Raw genomic sequence first — 18,474 nt, 5'->3', positions numbered from 1 at the left:
TTATTGAGATTGGATTGTCTCATTCATATATGACATACACAAAGTATTATTAAATTTTACAGTAAACAATCTAAAAAAACACTCCGTTTTTATGCAAAAAGTAACGGCCACTCTTTATAATTATGAAATACAACCTTCTTGTGCAAATTAAAACAGATCTTCTACTAATACTACTACTACTACTACGTTTTCTACTACCATTACTACTACTACATCTATTCTAAATCAACAGTACCAGGCTGTATAGTGAAATATAAATGTTATTTTTTTTATCTGACCCTCATGGACCCCCTAAGTGTCCACGGACCTCAGGTTAAGAACCCCTGGTCTGTAGGGTTTAGTAGTGGCTTCTAATGGGGTGGAAGATTCCTGAGTGTAATGACTAACACACACAGTCAGATTATGTGGGTTCACAAGACTGATGGATGGATGGATGGATGAGTGGATAGACTGCTCTTTGGAGTCTATACACAACACTCTAACTGACCCATACTGCGTTTACACTGTATATCTTATCAGTTTTTATTTCCTAATCAGGCCACAAGTTTTAAGTACCTCTATTGTCACTTTTTGGCACCTTTTTCAACTTGTAACCCTGACAAATTCTGGCTGTTCTGGGAGACTAGCTTGGTTTTAGGCTTTGTTGGTGTGCCTAATAAAGTGGCCACACTCTGTATAACCTTTTGTTTCACTGAATGTTTCTTTTGTGGGCATTTAAAAAAAAATCTCACTTTGCAAAAGAAGAAAACAAAATTGCAACGAAAGAATATTGAGTGGTTTAATTAAGTAATAATACCCACTGGCGAGGACATTATTATCAGATAATGACCGCATGGGGATAATTAAGCATCCCTAAGCAAACTGTGAGCTTTTAATTGAGCTCCAAAGGACATTACCTAAAGATAGTAGTTTCTGTATTACTTGCTTAAATTGTGTGTGCAAATCCAAAACATGAAATAGTTTTATTCTGCTGCTGTCTGTTCTACTTCTTATGACTCAAGGGCACCTGTTGTAACAGAACCATCTTTATAGAATATTACTCATTTTATCAAATATTTCTGGGTTTTGTAATCAGTCGTTTAATTCTGAAGGTTTTTCCTGTCCTTCTTCATGTTTTATGTCTACTGTTGTTCCAGGGCAGTGGCTGATTTGATTTTCCCATTTGGCTCATTAGAATTTGGTGAAGCGTACATTATTTCAACCTGAACGATGACATAGTGTATAAATGTGTAAAGCAGTCCTAGACACCTTCTTAGAGTGATGTGTGGAGTAATGGAGAAAAACTAAGTAAAGTCAAAGCCATACAGGGTTATGTGTTAAGAACGGAAAAAACATTTTGGCCCCTTAATTTTTTTTTTTTCTTCTGTAGATAATTTTTTTATTTTGGAAGCGTAATTGTCAAGCATGGTGTCAGGCACGGTGGCACAGTGGTAGTGCTGCTTCCTCACAGTAAGGAGACCTGGATTCGCTTCCCGGGCCCTCCCTGCGTGGAGTTTGCATGTTCTCCCCGTGTCTGTGTGGGTTTCCTCCCACAGTCCAAAGACATGCAGGTTAGGTGCACTGGCGATCTTAAATTATCCCTAGTGTGTGCTTGCCATGTGTATGTGTGGGCTGGCGCCCTGCCTGGGATTTCTTCCTGCCTTGCACCCTGTGTTGGCTGGGATTGGCTCCAGCAGACCCCCATGACCCTGTGTTAGGATATAGCGGGTTGGATAATCCCCTCCTTTAACCGTCACCTTATCGTGGTGGAGGGGTTTGCGTGTCCCAATGATCCTAGGAGCTCTGTTGTCCGGGGCTTTATGCCCCTGGTAGGGCCACCCAAGGCAAACTGGTCCTAGGTGAGGGATGAGACAAAGAGCGGTTAAACAAACCTCCTATGAAGAACAACCATTTTGGACGGCGTTTTCCCTTGCCCGGACGCGGGTCACCGGGGCCCCACTCTGGAGCCAGGCCTGGAGGTGGGGCTCGATGGCGAGCGCCTGGTGGCCGGGCCTGCACCCATGGGGCTCGGCCGGGCACAGCCCGAAGAGGCAACGTGGGTCCCCCTTCCCATGGGCTCACCACCTATGGGAGGGGCCAAGGAGGTCGGTGCAGTGTGAGTTGGGTGGTGGCCGAAGGCGGGGACCTTGGCGGTCCGATCCTCGGCTACAGAAACTGGCTCTTGGGACGTGGAATGTCACCTCTCTGAAGGGGAAGGAGCCTGAGCTAGTGCGCGAAGTTGAGAGGTTCCGGCTAGATATAGTCGGGCTCACCTCGACGCACAGCTTGGACTCTGGAACCAATCTCCTTGAGAGGGGCTGGACTCTCTACCACTCTGGAGTTGCCCCCGGTGAGAGGCGCCGAGCAGGTGTGGGTATACTTATTGCCCCCCAACTTGGAGCCTGTACATTGGGGTTTACCCCGGTGGACGAGAGGGTAGCCTCCCTTCGCCTTCAGGTGGGGGGACGGGTCCTAACTGTTGTTTGTGCATATGCACCGAACAGCAGTTCGGAGTACCCACCCTTTTTGGAGTCCCTGGAGGGGGTGCTAGAGGGCATACCTTCTGGGGACTCCCTCGTTCTGCTGGGAGACTTCAATGCTCACGTGGGCAATGACAGTGAGACCTGGAAGGGCGTGATTGGGAGGAATGGCCCCCCTGATCTGAACCCGAGCGGTGTTTTGTTATTGGACTTCTGTGCTCGTCACGGATTGTCCATAACGAACACCATGTTCAAGCATAGGGGTGTTCATATGTGCACTTGGCACCAGGACACCCTAGGCCTCAGTTCGATGATCGACTTTGTGGTCGTGTCGTCGGACTTGCGGCCACATGTCTTGGACACTCGGGTGAAGAGAGGGGCGGAGCTGTCAACTGATCACCACCTGGTGGTGAGTTGGCTTCGATGGTGGGGGAGGATGCCGGTCAGGCGTGGTAGGCCCAAACGTGTTGTGAGGGTCTGCTGGGAACGTCTGGCAGAGCCCCCTGTCAGAAGTAGCTTCAACTCCCACCTCCGGCAGAACTTCGACCACATCCCGAGGGAGGTGGGGGACATTGAGTCCGAATGGGCCATGTTCCGTGCCTCTATTGTTGAGGCAGCTGACCGGAGCTGTGGCCGTAAGGTGGTCGGTGCCTGTCGTGGCGGCAATCCCCGAACCCGCTGGTGGACACCGGCAGTGAAGGATGCCGTCAAGCTGAAGAAGGAGTCCTACAGGACCCTTTTGTCCTGTGGGACCCCGGAGGCAGCTGATAGGTACCGGCAGGCCAAGCGGAATGCGGCTTTGGTGGTTGCTGAGGCAAAAACTCGGGCGTGGGAGGAGTTTGGGGAGGCCATGGAGAATGACTTTCGGACGGCTTCGAGGAGATTCTGGTCCACCATCCGGCGTCTCAGGAAGGGGAAGCAGTGCAGTGTCAACAATGTATATGGTGGGGATGGTGCGCTGCTGACCTCGACTCGGGACGTTGTGGGTCGGTGGGGGGAATACTTCGAAGACCTCCTCAATCCCATTAACATGCCTTCCAATGAGGAAGCAGAGCCTGGGGACTCAGAGGTGGGCTCCCCCATCTCTGGGACTGAGGTCACCGAGGTGGTCAAAAAACTCCTTGGTGGCAGGGCCCCGGGGGTGGATGAGATACGCCCGGAGTTCCTCAAGGCTCTGGATGTTGTACGACTGTCTTGGCTGACACGCCTCTGCAACATCGCATGGACATCAGGGACAGTGCCTCTGGATTGGCAGACCGGGGTGGTGGTCCCCCTCTTTAAGAAGGGGGATCGAAGGGTGTGTTCCAACTACAGAGGGATCACACTCCTCAGCCTCCCTGGAAAAGTCTATTCAGGGGTCCTGGAGAGGAGGGTCCGTCGGATAGTCGAGCCTCGGATTCAGGAGGAACAGTGTGGTTTTCGTCCTGGTCACGGAACAGTGGACCAGCTCTATACCCTTAGCAGGGTCCTGGAGGGTGCATGGGAGTTTGCCCAACCAGTCTACATGTGTTTTGTGGACTTAGAAAAGGCATTCGACCGTGTCCCTCGGGGAATCCTGTGGGGGGTACTCCGAGAGTATGGGGGTACCGGCCCCCCTGATAAGGGCTGTTCAGTCCCTGTACGATCAGTGCCAGAGCTTGGTCCGCATTGCCGGCAGTAAGTCGAACCCGTTTCCAGTGAGAGTTGGACTCCGCCAGGGCTGCCCTTTGTCACCGATTCTGTTCATAACTTTTATGGACAGAATTTCTAGGCGCAGCCAGGGTGTTGAGGGGGTCCGGTTTAGTGGGCTCAGGATTGGGTCACTGCTTTTTGCAGATGATGTTGTCCTGTTTGCTTCATCAGGCCGTGATCTTCAGCTCTCTCTGGATCGGCTCGCAGCCGAGTGTGAAGCGGCTGGGATGAGAATCAGCACCTCCAAATCCGAGACCATGGTCCTCAACCGGAAAAGGGTGGAGTGCCCTCTCAGGGTTGGTAGCGAGATCCTGCCCCAAGTGGAGGAGTTCAAGTATCTCGGGGTCTTGTTCATGAGTGAGGGAAGAATGGAGCGTGAGATCGACAGGCGGATCGGTGCGGCATCCGCAGTAATGCGGGCGTTGCATCGGTCTGTCGTGGTGAAAAAAGAGCTGAGCCGCAAGGCGAAGCTCTCAATTTACCAGTCGATCTATGTTCCTACCCTCACCTATGGTCATGAGCTATGGGTAGTGACCGAAAGAACGAGATCGCGAATACAAGCGGCTGAAATGAGTTTCCTCCGCAGGGTGTCTGGGCTTTCCCTTAAAGATAGGGTGAGAAGCTCAGTCATCCGGGAGGGGCTCAGAGTAGAGCCGCTGCTCCTCCGCATCGAGAGGAGTCAGATGAGGTGGCTCGGGCATCTGATCAGGATGCCTCCTGGACGCCTCCCTGGTGAGGTGTTCCAGGCACGTCCAACCGGGAGGAGGCCCCGGGGAAGACCCAGGACACACTGGAGGGACTATGTCTCTCGACTGGCCTGGGAACGCCTTGGGATTCTCCCGGAAGAGCTAGAAGAAGTGGCCGGGGAGAGGGAAGTCTGGGCATCTCTGCTCAAGCTGCTGCCCCCGCGACCCGACCTCGGATAAGCGGGAGACAATGGATGGATGGATGGATGGGTTGGATAATGAATGGATGGATGCCTGTGAATTTTTAAGTTCATCACACCACCCTTTTAGAGTATTCATGAGCAGTTAATGGGTTCTAAGGACTGTCTTTCAAGGGGGACAATGATTCACGTCTTGAAGACTTGCTTATAAATTCCAGAACAGCATCAGCAACCTTTTGTCCAAGATTACGGATTTGGCCTGTGAACAAGAGCTGTATCATGATTTAGATTCTGGCATTCTGGTTAACGATTCAGAGCTTTCTCACCTTGACTTGATTCTCTGTTTTTGAGTTTTTGCTTTTGCTGAATAATATCATTGTAGCAAATAATTTTTAAATTGTGACTGAATGTGACAACAATTCATCCCTCTGTTTTGAAGAAATATTCACTGTTTCTTGAGAGACCTCTATTATTTTAAGCTTTGTTTTCGCAAAACACCCACACCCCCCCCGTATTGGTGGTTACTCTCTGAGATCGACAGGCAGACAGTCATCTGTAATGTAGTTCAGCTGACACACTTCAGGATTTTGCGAATGACATAATAGAGTGAGTTAGTTGGTTATTGTTATTGCATTTTCATGAGCCTTCTTCACTTCATTCAGATTTAAACTTGAAAACTCCTTTCATTTTTACCTTCTACTTGTGACACTTGTTTTTTTGCCTTCAGTAAGTAGACTTGCCCATAAATCTGTCCCTGTACATTAAGTTGTTCTGTTTTGTCTGATTTTTTTCAATAAAAAATGTATTAGTCATTATGGTGGATTTATATAGATATGCTGTGTACTCCTTAAAACACAGTTAGCATGCAGAAAATGTTCTTTCTTTACACTTCTCTCGTATTGATTTATGTCTGTTGTGCCAGTATAGCTTGCTTGATGGATTGATGAAAATAGTTAATCCACTCACTTCTGCGTATTCCTTAATCAATATAATCTCAGCTCTCTGTGCAGTCTCTGCACCCTGTGTTAAAATGCAAGAAGGTGTGCAGTCAAGCAAACAGTGTTTTTCCAGACTTTTCAATTAACATAAGAGATAATTAAGGAGATAATAACAATGTCTTGACCCAGTCCTGGCTGGTTATCCTGTTCTTATGTATGTTTGATTGCCATATATACTTTACAGCTTATTCAGGTGGTTCCATGGAGAATTCAGGCTTTCTCCGATTGCCAAATCTCATATTTTGAGTGTGAATATGAGGGAATGTTCCTGTGAGCTTCTCAGATTGCTAGTGTCCTTTGTGGCAATTGCTACAGGTGTAGGCCACAGCTCCATATAAAAGTAACTAGGAAAATGGTGGTGTTATATGACTTGTTTATATCCTCCAAGTGATGCCTTTTAATTAATTCTGTAAGTCAATGATAAGTTCAAAATGTATAAACATTGGTGGGTAAACAGTGGTGAATAGAATAATTGCTTGTTTATAGAGCACAGTGAAATTCTTAGTGTATATATATATATATATATATATATATATATATATATATATATATATATATATATAAGCCAAGCAAAATGACACCTTTTATTGGCTAACTAAAAAGATTACAATATGCATCTTGCCTGAAGAAGGGGCCTGAGTTGCCTCGAAAGCTTGCATATTGTAATCTTTTTAGTTAGCCAATAAAAGGTGTCATTTTACTTGGCTTATATATATATATATATATATATATATATATAATATATACTGTATATACACTATATATATATATATATTTATATATACTGTATATACACTGTATATATGAGGTTATATCCTATGATAAATTAATTTATTTATTACGGTAAGTGTTAATTAGTATACACTATTATATGTTATTAACTAATTTTCTGAGTCACAAGATATGAATAATGACCAGTTGAGCTGATATTAAAGAATAATGACAATGTGTCTATTTTATAAATGCAAAGGTGGTAATGAAGGTAATTGGGGTTTTATTAAGGTAATTAAAAGTAAAAAGACCCATTCATTAATTGCGATAACTTCTAATTAAGTCTGCATTTTCTTTCATGTTGTTACATTTATAATTATACAGAAGTAAATGAATACTGGATACTCATGTGCATTTGTGTGTCATAATCATATGAGCACCTTGGGTAACTTCATGATAATTACACAGGACAAATTAATGAAAAACAAACAAGTACTTTGAAAATTTGCATCATTTTTTTTTTTAAGCAGTTTCCTAATTATGGAATGTTGAAGGTACCTAATGAAATATTCCAAAATATTTAGTCATTTTCAACTTGAAAGTAAACCTTAAGTAAACTCTGCAGTTGCTTGGACAGATCAGCATCCTGGAATCGCTTTACTCTTCTTACGCCCTCTTGTTAATATTGTTTGTGAATTCATTCACGTACCTCACTAGGCAGTCATGGGCTACAGAGCCTACTCTGAAGGCAGCCACCATCGTTGGGCATGGAAGGCATTCCATCACAGGACACAATTAAACTCACTCACGTCTGGCAAATTAGGTTGTCTGACCATATCTGGGAAATGGGAGGAAAGCGCGGTAGATATGGGAAGGTGAGTAAATCATGTATCGCGGATTTGAAATAAGGACTGTGACGCTAAGCTAAATGAGCTCTTCACATGTTGACCTTGTTAATAGTGTCTGCTGCAAAAAGTTAGAAGACTAACTGAATTTTACAATGTAGCCCGTGGGAGTAGAATGATTTATTCATTTCTGGTGATGAGCATATGGAGTATGTTGACGAGAGTCAGTAAAAATTGGGTTTTTTAAGAAAAGTCTGTTCAGCTGATGTTGGCTATGCCCATCCTCCAGCATTTCCACTGCAGTGTGGGCTCTGTGGTCGGCTCTCTGGTACCCAGATGGTTTGCGCTCACCACAGTGTTGTTCCCAGTGAAGGGACACTTTACGTGAGGGAAAGTGGCAGCTCTTTGTGGGAGAGTCTGTTTTGGTAGCTTTACTGTTTTTATTATAATATACAGTGTACCTTTTGTAAGCCCTCAGGGAAACAAAACCAAATCTGTGCATGCCAGAGTTGTCACATATTATAATTCTCCATGTTAAAAATTAAATAACACCATGAACAAAAATAACTTTTACATGGTCTTAGGCAGCGACAGTGGGCTGCTGCTTCAGCTTTGCTGGAGGATAAAATCAGGACAGTTACATTAAAAAGATGACAGCATGCTAGGATGCTTTTTTCTTTATTGTATAATAGCATGTGGAATTCACTAGTTACACTCCTGGCACTTTACTGCCTTGGGGGGTGGGCAGTAAACGTATTTAGTGAGAGATGATACCATGTCCATCATCTTGTTAAAAATGACGTCTCTGCTTTGCTCTAAGTGACATATTTGGTATTGTTTGAATCAAGTCCCGGCAGTAGATGACAATAAAAATGTTCATTCTGGAAGTGTCTCACAGTGTTTAAGGTGCTCACAGGTCGATCCCTTTTGCCTGCCTGCCTGTCTGTAAAAGCACAGTCGTCAACCATGTATACCCAACAGGTGAGTTTAGCAGGTCACAGAAAGCCGCTGACCCCATGGCTCCACTGCTTTGGTAACTCAGAAGGTGTGTCTGTTTGTATTGAGTGAATAACCCACAACAATTCAAAATGCACAGCCATAATCAATACTGTTATTTTAGGAGTGTAGAGAAAAGCCAAGCAAAATGACACCTTTTATTGGCTAACTAGAAAGATTACAATATGCAAGCTTTCGAGGCAACTCAGGCCCCTTCTTCAGGCAAGATGCATATTGTAATCTTTTTAGTTAGCCAATAAAAGGTGTCATTTTGCTTGGCTTTTCTCTACATTCATAATGGCTAACACGGTACAACACCCTAGTACTACAGTTATTTTAGGAGGAAATGCTGATGCCATACTGCCACAACGATAACTCCCATTCTAGGTCCACTGGTGGATGTCAGCTGGAACAGCATCTATGATGGTAGGCAAGTTGTACCAGAATCTAGATTGGTACCATGCCCAGACTTAGGTTCTGCCTTGGCGCCTCCTGGTTCTGTTGGGATAGGCCTCACACACCAAATACAATAAAATGGCTTAAGCAGATTTAGTAAAAGGATATTTTCCCTTCTTTCAAAGCCCGCGTGGTCTAAATTTAAGTTACACACTTCCACTTTATACCAGTAAGATTGAATGGAACCATAATGCACAACTCCAGGGACAGTGTGGCCTGTGCTTGCGGTCGGGTCTCTTACTGAGGCACTTTATTAATGTGTCTTGGGGTCTCTATTGAACTGTTCTTATTTTCTGGTCGCTCTGTAAAACTGATATATGTCCATAAGGAGAACCCAAAAAATGTGTTTGTCATGTCTCTTTGCATGATAATGCAGCCAAAATGTTAAAATTTCATTTTGAGCAAAGTCAATCCTCTTTGAAAATCGTATATTGTGCAAAGCAAATCAGGAAAGAGGGCCCAGTTATGTTAAACATAGTGGAGCACAGAGACAGCTTGCTGGGGAATCGGTGTTAAACTGAGGTCAGCAAACACGCTTTACCTCTCTCGTCTCTCAGTACTCGAGGCCCGACTTCTTCCGCTTTGCAGAGTTTTGATATCTTGTCCACACAAGGCAACAGCACACATTAAAAATGCATTGGGCAAATATTAAAAGTTGTAATTTCTTTTCTTTTTACAGAGCAACAGACTTGAAGTGAATGTGTCCTCAAGGACAAATATTGACAAGAACACGCTTCACTAATAGCGGGTTATTCATTTTTTTCAGCTCAATATTTCTTTTTCTTTCTTTTTCCAATTCTTTTCTGTGACAGGCCAACAGTCCAAACGGAGGAAACATGCAGCTGTTGGAGACGAATTTCTCCCGCTCTCTGACCGAACTGATTGAGCTACACCTCTTCCACCAGAACAGCATCCCAGCATTCCTCAGTGCGGTGACCCTTGACCTTTTCAGTCGCCAGACTTTTGCATAGGCCTGCTGCCCTTCTTCCTGGGAGGCATTGAAATGCAGTGGTGATTCAGCAGAGGCCATATTTGTTATTTTTTCACTACTTGCAGTTAAGGCCATGTTTATACTCGTATGTTTTGTTCTTTTTCTCCCTGTTACATCTATAAATGTGATCAAATGAGCCTTTTATTACATTTAGGCCCAGATTTCTCTTAATGCTGTAATTATCATGTTGAGAAAGAGCAGGGACAGTTTTTCTAACATTTTGCAGTTTAATCTGTTTTTTCTGTTGCCAAGTAATTATGGAGTTAAATGAATTGTTTAAGATTATGCATTTTACCTATTATATATTACTGTGTGTAATTCCATTTGAATAAATAACTGGAAAGAAAGGAAGGACACCAATATTTGAAAGTAGTGGTGGGGGAAGGTTTGTTGTGTTCAAATGAGTAGCTTCTAAGAAATTAAGAAAAAAAATCCTTCCTGTCTTTCATTTTGTTATTTTGGGCTTCATAATTATTAATCATTGGTATTTCATGGAATAAAGTGAACCAGAAATTAAAAAAAAAAAATGTAGTTTGATTTCTTGGAATGTTTTTAACAAGCTCAATACAGTTTACTTTTGGCAGCATTCGAGATGGCCTGTGAAGCTCTCTGAGGCGCCGCTTTATACTTCACTACCAGGTAATGTGCTCTTTGAGTGTGCGTTAAAGCATTCTTGACCTGTTAAGAAATGACAAAATAAAATAATCAGCTTGGGAATGTGTCTTAAGATGTTGTGTCTTCATAGTTGAAGAGTCAGCCTACAGACTTCAGACTCAAAAATGTAAAGAGTGTCATCAACTGGATTTGTAATTAGTGCACCATTTTGATGGCAGTTGGGAGCCATGGCTGAATTTACATTACATTCACATGAACACAAGTTCAATCCCGGGACATCTGAGCACAGAATACAGGTGTATTATTGTGGAAAATGCTTTCCTTTTCACACTCACTCTAAACTTTAGATTCATTGGTTATGTGGGAGCATGTACTCCAAACTAATGTTCTGGGTCGCCAACTCCGGTCCTGGAGGACCACCGTGGCTGCAGGTTTTCATTCTAACCCTTTTCTTAATGACTGACATGTTTTTGCTGCTAATTAACTTCTTTTGAATTAATTTTAATTGACTTGCTCATGAAGACTCAGACCCCTTAATTGTTTCTTTTTCCTTAATTAGCAGCCAAACAATAATGAGATACAAAATGTGCCAGAACAACTGGTGTCCATCATACAGTATCTGAAAATAAAAGAAGATGAAGGTCTCAGGAATGTTGATCTGCTCAGGTCCCCAGTGCTCCTAGAAAAAGAAAATCAGTAAATTCAGAAATGTCTGCTAATGCACCACGAGAGCAGCAACAAGCCACGGAATTAAAGAACGGGTTTAATTAACGACAAGAATCGGCACCTCATTAAGCAGCTGGTTGGAGTGAAATTTGTTGAAGATTGAGGCCCTGACTTAGTTGGTCTTCTGTTGGCTCCCTCACTTCACATTTCATTTCTGTTTGGGTGCCATTTAAGGAAAGAAATGAAGCAATTCAGAGGAACGATGAAGAAATTCAGGGGAACAAATCTTTAAAAAGCAATTCAGTTAAAATTGAAAGTTAATTAGCAGCACAAACAGGGGACTCATTTAAAAAAAGAATTGAAATGAAAACTGTGGCGGACAGCTGGGTCCCATGCCTGGCCGGGACGCCCCTTCAACATATGTTCCAGGGAAGCAACCATGGGCTGCTCAATACCTCCCCCAGGACACTTGGTGGCAGCCTCCCTGGCTGACGGTGGTGCCTCAGCTTCCCGCAGAGCTCCATGGGAGATGGCGTTCTCCACAGCCCTGTTGGGATCTGGGGTGGCCGCCAGGGGGCGCCCCACCCGGAAGTGCAACTGGAAACAGTTGATGAAGCACCTGGAGCAGTTCCGGGTGAGCTATAAAAGGGGCCAGCAACCACCACTCCGTGGCCAGAGTCGGGAGGAGTGGTGGTGCCAGAGAGGAGTGTGTTTTTGTGCTTGTGCTATTTTGGACTGTGTTGTGCCTGTGGTGTTCACGGGGAAGATGTGCCCCACAGGTGAAGAAAATAAAGGTCTTTGTTTGTGTTTTTACATGTGCCTCCGTGTGCTGGGTTGGGTGCAATATAGCGCCTTATTACAAAACCTGCAGCCACAATGGTCCTCCAGGACTGGAGTTGGGGACCCCTGTTCTATAACACCTTCACCTGGAGAAACCACAGGCTGGAGAAATAAACAGGCAATCTGTTTATTTATTCAATATAACATAAGTAGCAAATAAGTTAACAAATGCCATAAGAAGCATAGGCAGAAGTACTACCCGGAGTTCACAGCCTGGACTCTTGTAACTGCAGTAGTTTTAAGGTGGTCCGTCACTCTAGTTGGTGTAATTCTTTGTTACAGAACCTCTCTGAAGATACACAGCAGCTTCTGTCTTTCTCAGATATAAAGAAATAAGAACCTCTCACTCGGTTATGGCCTGCTGTTTTTTTACGTGTTCGGTCTACTGGGCATGCCCATCCTGGAAGTGCTGAGCCATGTCTCCTTTTTACCCTTTAAAAACACTCAGTAAGTAATTATCAAACCTTTTGTCAGCTATAAAATCAATTAATTTTTAAACCTTAACCTGATGAAATAAGAATGCTAAACAAAGGCAAACTGTTAAACCTTAACCAAGTCGGGCAACTCCAGTAATGTCTATGTAGCCGTTCAATCTGTTAGTTCAGCCAATACATCGGAGTCCATGTAATTCCTCCCGTGGTTGCACCTCCATCATCGGAATGGCACAATTCAATTGAAAGTGATGAAAGTTCCAAATTTTTACCTACATATCACTGCAACCCCCAGAAACGCTTAAACATATCCGAAATGCAGCAGATGAACTTTGAAGAAAATGTTGAGTTGATACCCGCAATGGTCTGCATAAAAGTTGCTATACAGCCAGTTACCTGTACAGCGTGAGGCGATGGCCCTGATCTTAACAAACTGATGTAGTACTGGCTTAAGACTGCTGCTAAAGCTCAAACTGTTAAAGATAATTCTTATCAATGCCGTATGCCGTAATGCCAGATTGCAGTCAGTCCCACTTATGTCCACCCAGGAAGGTGGATGGGGGTTTGAAAACAAACAATCTAGACAAACCATCACAAGATCTGAAAACACCTTTGAGCACAAGCTTCCTATTAACTGCAAGTGCTCCATTTTTTGTTAGCGTTGTGTTTCACTCTTCGTTTTTCACTTTACAGATCTTGTTTCCAATCATGGCCTTGCCTATACTTTGCACTGTCATATGTAACATAAGCCTATTGTATTTTTGATTGATTGCCCTGATTTTTTTTTTTTTGTCCAACACAATTTCTCAATTTATGATGTGATTTTAGTGTTGCCTAAGCTGACAGTGACTTGTGTCTCCATCTTGGCGGACTGGGCTGAGTATGTTGCGTGCTTCCTGAAAATTTGTTGATTGAAAATTGTGGCCCTGCTTCATCCAAAAACATTTGCTCTGTTCCATTGTTTCCAGTTGACATATAAAAGACAAAGAAATTGAAGCATTAGGGAAAAGGTGAACTCCGCATGTTCTTAATGCTGGCTTACACCTACTTAAACAAAAAAAACAAACCGCTAAAGAAAGCCTGCTAAATCGTAATAGGACCCTGATGCTCATGTTATTGTTGTTGCATTCAGTGGAGTGGGATGCAGGCAGCCAGGGTGTCCTGTTAGCTCATGAGATGATTTTATTTTTTGGCTAGGGTATGTCTGCTGTTTTACAACTTTGGGATGTATTTGTTTTGAGAGTCCTTCTGATCAGATAAGAATCCATGACATAACATTCTTTAAGTCTAATTTGGTTTAAGGATGTGAGGCGCCTATCTCAGGAACTTTGGGCGCAAGGCAAGAGATGTGGTCTCAGATGTGGTGGTAGTTCGTCAGTGGGCCTACTTATGCACCCTCTACTATAAAGGGCCAATATTCAATACATTTAAAGTACTTATCTTTGAAGATGTGTCTGCGAGAGAAAGCCTGCACAGACCATGACTGGACTCAGAATTGATACCCTGGATGCCACATTGTGAGGCAGCAGCACAAATGACTACACTACTGTGCTACGCTAATTTGGCTAAACACTTAATGGAGTTTTTTCTTAGTTAAGAGCAGAAAAATGATCGGTTTAACATCAGATGTAATTACTCATCCCCACTAAATTTATTTTGTCTAACTTGCCAATATATATTGTGATGACAGCCGGCAGCTCATCCCAACCGACACATCCAGGCCGCTAGATGGAGACTTACCTGCAGCTTAGAGGTGCCCTGGATTCCTGCAGGGCACCATGGGAGATGGAGTTCGGCTTCACAGCCCTGATGGGTGCCGTGCGTGCCGCCGTGTGACGCTGCAGGTAGACGGGGATTTTTATTTTCCCTATAGCCCGGAAGTACTCCCAAGTCACGGGGACTGAAGAACAGAAGTACTTCCGGGCTGAAGAAAACTACTTCCAGAAGTGCTATTGAATCACATGGACAGAAGGACAAGAGCACTTCCGGGTCAAGTACTATTTAAAAGACTATGGGAAACCCAGCAGGGTGAGCCGGAGTTGGGAGGAAGAGTGTCGGAGCTGCTGGGTGAAGAGGAGGATTGATTATTGTATTATTATTATTAATTATTGTTATTGGTGGATTGTGGTGTGTGTGGTGCTTTTGTGCACTTTAGTTAAGAAATTTAAATTCTTCTTGGTGCTTTTACAAGTGTGTCCTGAACGTCTGTCTGTTGGGTTTCACGGGGAAACCGCGACCCCTAGCGTCCAGTCATTGACAATATGCAATAAATGTGTATGTTAATATAAGAAGAATGTAGTTTATACGAGAAACGTTCAAAAAGTTTCCGCACTTTCGTATTTTCATTGAAAATGGTGAAAGCGCGGGAGGAGTAGTAATTGGGCATTAAAAAGTCGGTACAATGCTGGGAAAATTTGATCGCAAAGGAAGGTGACTATGTAGAAAATTTATGTAATTTGTTTTTGAAATTTTTAACAAATAGAGTTAAAAAAAAAGTGCGGAAACATTTTGAACGTCCCTCATATACTGTATGTATAAAGCAGTGAACCTTGCAGGCCACAGGGCAGTTCTGATTACTCTTCACTTTGTGGAAGGCATCCCAGGGGCAAATGCATGCTAAATGATAACTGAAGGGTGGTTTTGTTTTTTCAGTCAGGGGTTATCAGCCTTTTCAATCATAACATTCATTTTCTTCTCCTGTCCTTATCTCTTTCAAATAGCAAATTGAAAACAAAATCAGCGTCTTCAAATTAAATAAATAAAGATAAAAATAATGTTCATGATAATCAAAGAACACGCAGAGCACAAATAATGCAGTATATATTTTATATTTCACAATATTTGTCATTACGTATAACAAATACAGGCAGTGTTGGCATACTTAGCGTGACAGTGGTGATTGCAGACTATCTGTGAAAAAAGACTGAATAATAAACTTAATTTACTAAAACTGTTTCAGATATATTCTGTTAAGAGACATTTAAGCCTTGGCACAAGAAGCTGGCTGCCAAGCTGTTGCTTGTGTACAAATATAAATGAGAGTTTACTTTAAAGTTAATTTTGTTTGCTTTGAGCTCAGATGATCTGCTGTAAGACCCTCCATTTTTGTCTTTTCTGCTTTTCCATCTTAGTGGCTCGCAAATCTCTGAACTAGTGGCAGAGGTCCATTATTTTGGTTTTCTGTTCCGGTTCTCAGCCATACTGTAAATAGGATAAAGTTTTTAGTAGTAATTTCTCTTTCCGTCAAGACTAAACATTTACTGCTGGCTGTGATAAACTCAGAACTTGTTTTTCAGTGTTTTCCTAGCGATGCATAGTTTCATTTTTTTCAGCCTCGTTTTGCAGTGCTTTTGAGCTTTGAATGAATTCAAGCTGTACAACTATGAGTTAAAATATTTAGCACACTGTCTCCGTAATGGAGCTCACAGTGGCTCCAAAAATCACAGACACAACTAAACACAAAGTGATCCCAATTGCCTAGGAAAGTCTCGGTGACTGACAGGTTTAGTGACCGCCAAAAGAGTTGGAAGGGAAAGTTCAAAATGACAGCACATTTGTATGGACTGCTGCTTTGCAACAACAATCAAAGTGTCATTTCACTGGAAATAACCACAGGCCTAATAATGGGAAGCCGGAAATTAAAGTACCACATGCTTTGCTTTGGAAAATCTGTCCATGTTCAGAGGGAGAGCAAAAACCTGCAACTACTCCAGCGTGCTATGGCTCTCATTGGGAGTTTTAAGAGAGAAAAGCACTGTGGGAGGCCGGTGGATTTCGAGTTTGATCAGCCATGCTGAAAGGAAACGGTTCAATGCGGTGAGCGCTGTATGTCGAGCTTCATTTGCTGGTGCACAGTATGCTATTGAATCACCAGTAAATGATACCTGGTGGACATCATGTATCCCACTTTAGTTGGAGGTGGCTTAGAAAACAAGCACATTTGCAATTGAAAGTTACAAAATAGAACCACCTGTAAAATCCTGATTATCTGAGCACATAGGACTCAGTTAATACTCAGGTATTAGTTCACAAACCGCCAGCTTTGCTTATGGCAGAGTTAATAATTAGCAAGACCTCCCCTCCATTGTCAGAATGCCACAGTTTAGCAACTTAACTAATGGACAGCTATTGTTAGATTCCATTTATGTTAATCACTACTTTGTTTTCCTGTCTGTTTAAACAAATGTGTTTTTATGTGTACTCACTACATAAAGACGCCATTTGCATTTACCTGGAAACTTGTCATAGTACCATGCGCCTGCAGTGGAGGGCGCTATATACAGTAATCCCTCCTCCATCGCGGGGGTTGCGTTCCAGAGCCACCCGCGAAATAAGAAAATCCGCGAAGTAGAAACCATATGTTTATATGGTTATTTTTATATTGTCATGCTTGGGTCACAGATTTGCGCAGAAACACAGGAGGTTGTAGAGAGACAGGAACGTTATTCAAACACTGCAAACAAACATTTGTCTCTTTTTCAAAAGTTTAAACTGTGCTCCATGACAAGACAGAGATGACAGTTCCGTCTCACAATTAAAAGAATGCAAACATATCTTCCTCTTCAAAGGAGTGCGCATCAGGAGTAGATATTGTCACAGAGATAGAGAAAAGCAAACAAATCAATAGGGCTGTTTGGCTTTTAAGTATGCGAAGCACCGCGGCACAAAGCTGTTGAAGGCGGCAGCTCACACCCCCTCCGTCAGGAGCAGAGAGACAGAGTTTGTTTTTCAATCAAAAATCAATACGTGCCCTTCGAGCTTTTAAGTATGCGAAGCACCGTGCAGCATGTCGCTTCAGGAAGCAGCTGCACAAAAGATAGCAACGTGAAGATAATCTTTCAGCATTTTTAGATGAGCGTCCGTATCGTCTAGGTGTGCGAACAGCCCCCCTGCTCAATCCCCCTACGTCAGGATCAGAGGAAGTCAGCGCAAGAAAGAGAGAAAAGTAAGCTAGGTAGCTTCTCAGCCATCTGCCAATAGCGTCCCTTGTATGAAATCAACTGGGCAAACCAACTGAGGAAGCATGTACCAGAAATTAAAAGACCCATTGTCCGCAGAAATCCGCGAACCAGCAAAAAATCCGCGATATATATTTAAATATGCTTACATATAAAATCCGCGATGGAGTGAAGCCGCGAAAGGCGAAGCGCGATATAGCGAGGGATTACTGTAAACCTAAACTGGATTGGACTGAGCTTTATGTACCTGTCCCTGCAGCTTGTGACCCTCACCTGCAGGATTATAACAAGGCCACTGAGCCACACTTGCTGTAAGAAACAGAATAATATGATTCATCGCTAATAAAAAGTAAGAACGAAATAACATTTTTATATTTATTACCAGAAAAAGATGCAGGGTGAGACAGCCAAGACAAATAGATATGCCGTACAGAAGTAGCCTCCCTAAGTTTGTTTAGAGGTTTTTTTTCCATTGAATGCCTTATCTTAACCATTTCTTTCTTCAAGCAGTTTTTCTTTTCAAATGAATGTGTGATGTCACTGAGTACTCTGACTCATGGCACTCTAGGTCCCGTGGTGTCGAAAAGACCTCAGAACTGCATTGCTCTTTGAATGTTTGCACTCTCACACTTACTGTAGAGAGGCAGAGTAAACTCTGAAGTTCAGGAGAGAAGAAGAAACACCACAGAACTTGGAACAGATGATCTCACCGAGTACCTCCGTTAAATCCTGAGAGAGGGAGAAAACCACAAAGAAGAGCCATCTCTTGAGAACAGTGGTAAGACAATCTTACAGTTCAGACTGATCTCGCCTTTCAGGGTTTTATTTCTTGTGCAAATCAGAAGATACAGCGGCTTGACATTCCTAGCACTTTCTAGTTCTTTCTTATTATTTCTTAGCCATTCTTTTAACAGATTTCTAACAAACTCGCATGAGGAAGTGAAGTGCAGA

General features: G+C 43.2%; 1 protein-coding gene across 1 annotated transcript in view; it reads left to right on the top strand.

The window, feature by feature from the left end:
* Positions 1 to 10,503, top strand: part of mad1l1 (mitotic arrest deficient 1 like 1) — a 936,602-nt gene extending 926,099 nt beyond the window's left edge. The window contains exon 18 of the mRNA XM_051933631.1: positions 9,835 to 10,503. Within this exon, the coding sequence (XP_051789591.1) occupies positions 9,835 to 9,993 (159 nt within the window). The 3' untranslated portion in view covers positions 9,994 to 10,503. The remainder of the gene's footprint in view (positions 1 to 9,834) is intronic.
* Positions 10,504 to 18,474: the final 7,971 nt, after the last annotated feature.

This window comes from Erpetoichthys calabaricus, chromosome 11 (genome assembly GCF_900747795.2).
Source record: "Erpetoichthys calabaricus chromosome 11, fErpCal1.3, whole genome shotgun sequence".
NCBI classification, from domain to species: domain Eukaryota; kingdom Metazoa; phylum Chordata; class Cladistia; order Polypteriformes; family Polypteridae; genus Erpetoichthys; species Erpetoichthys calabaricus.
Note: the sequence above shows the minus strand (reverse complement) of the source record. Positions and strands in the feature narration are given on the sequence as shown.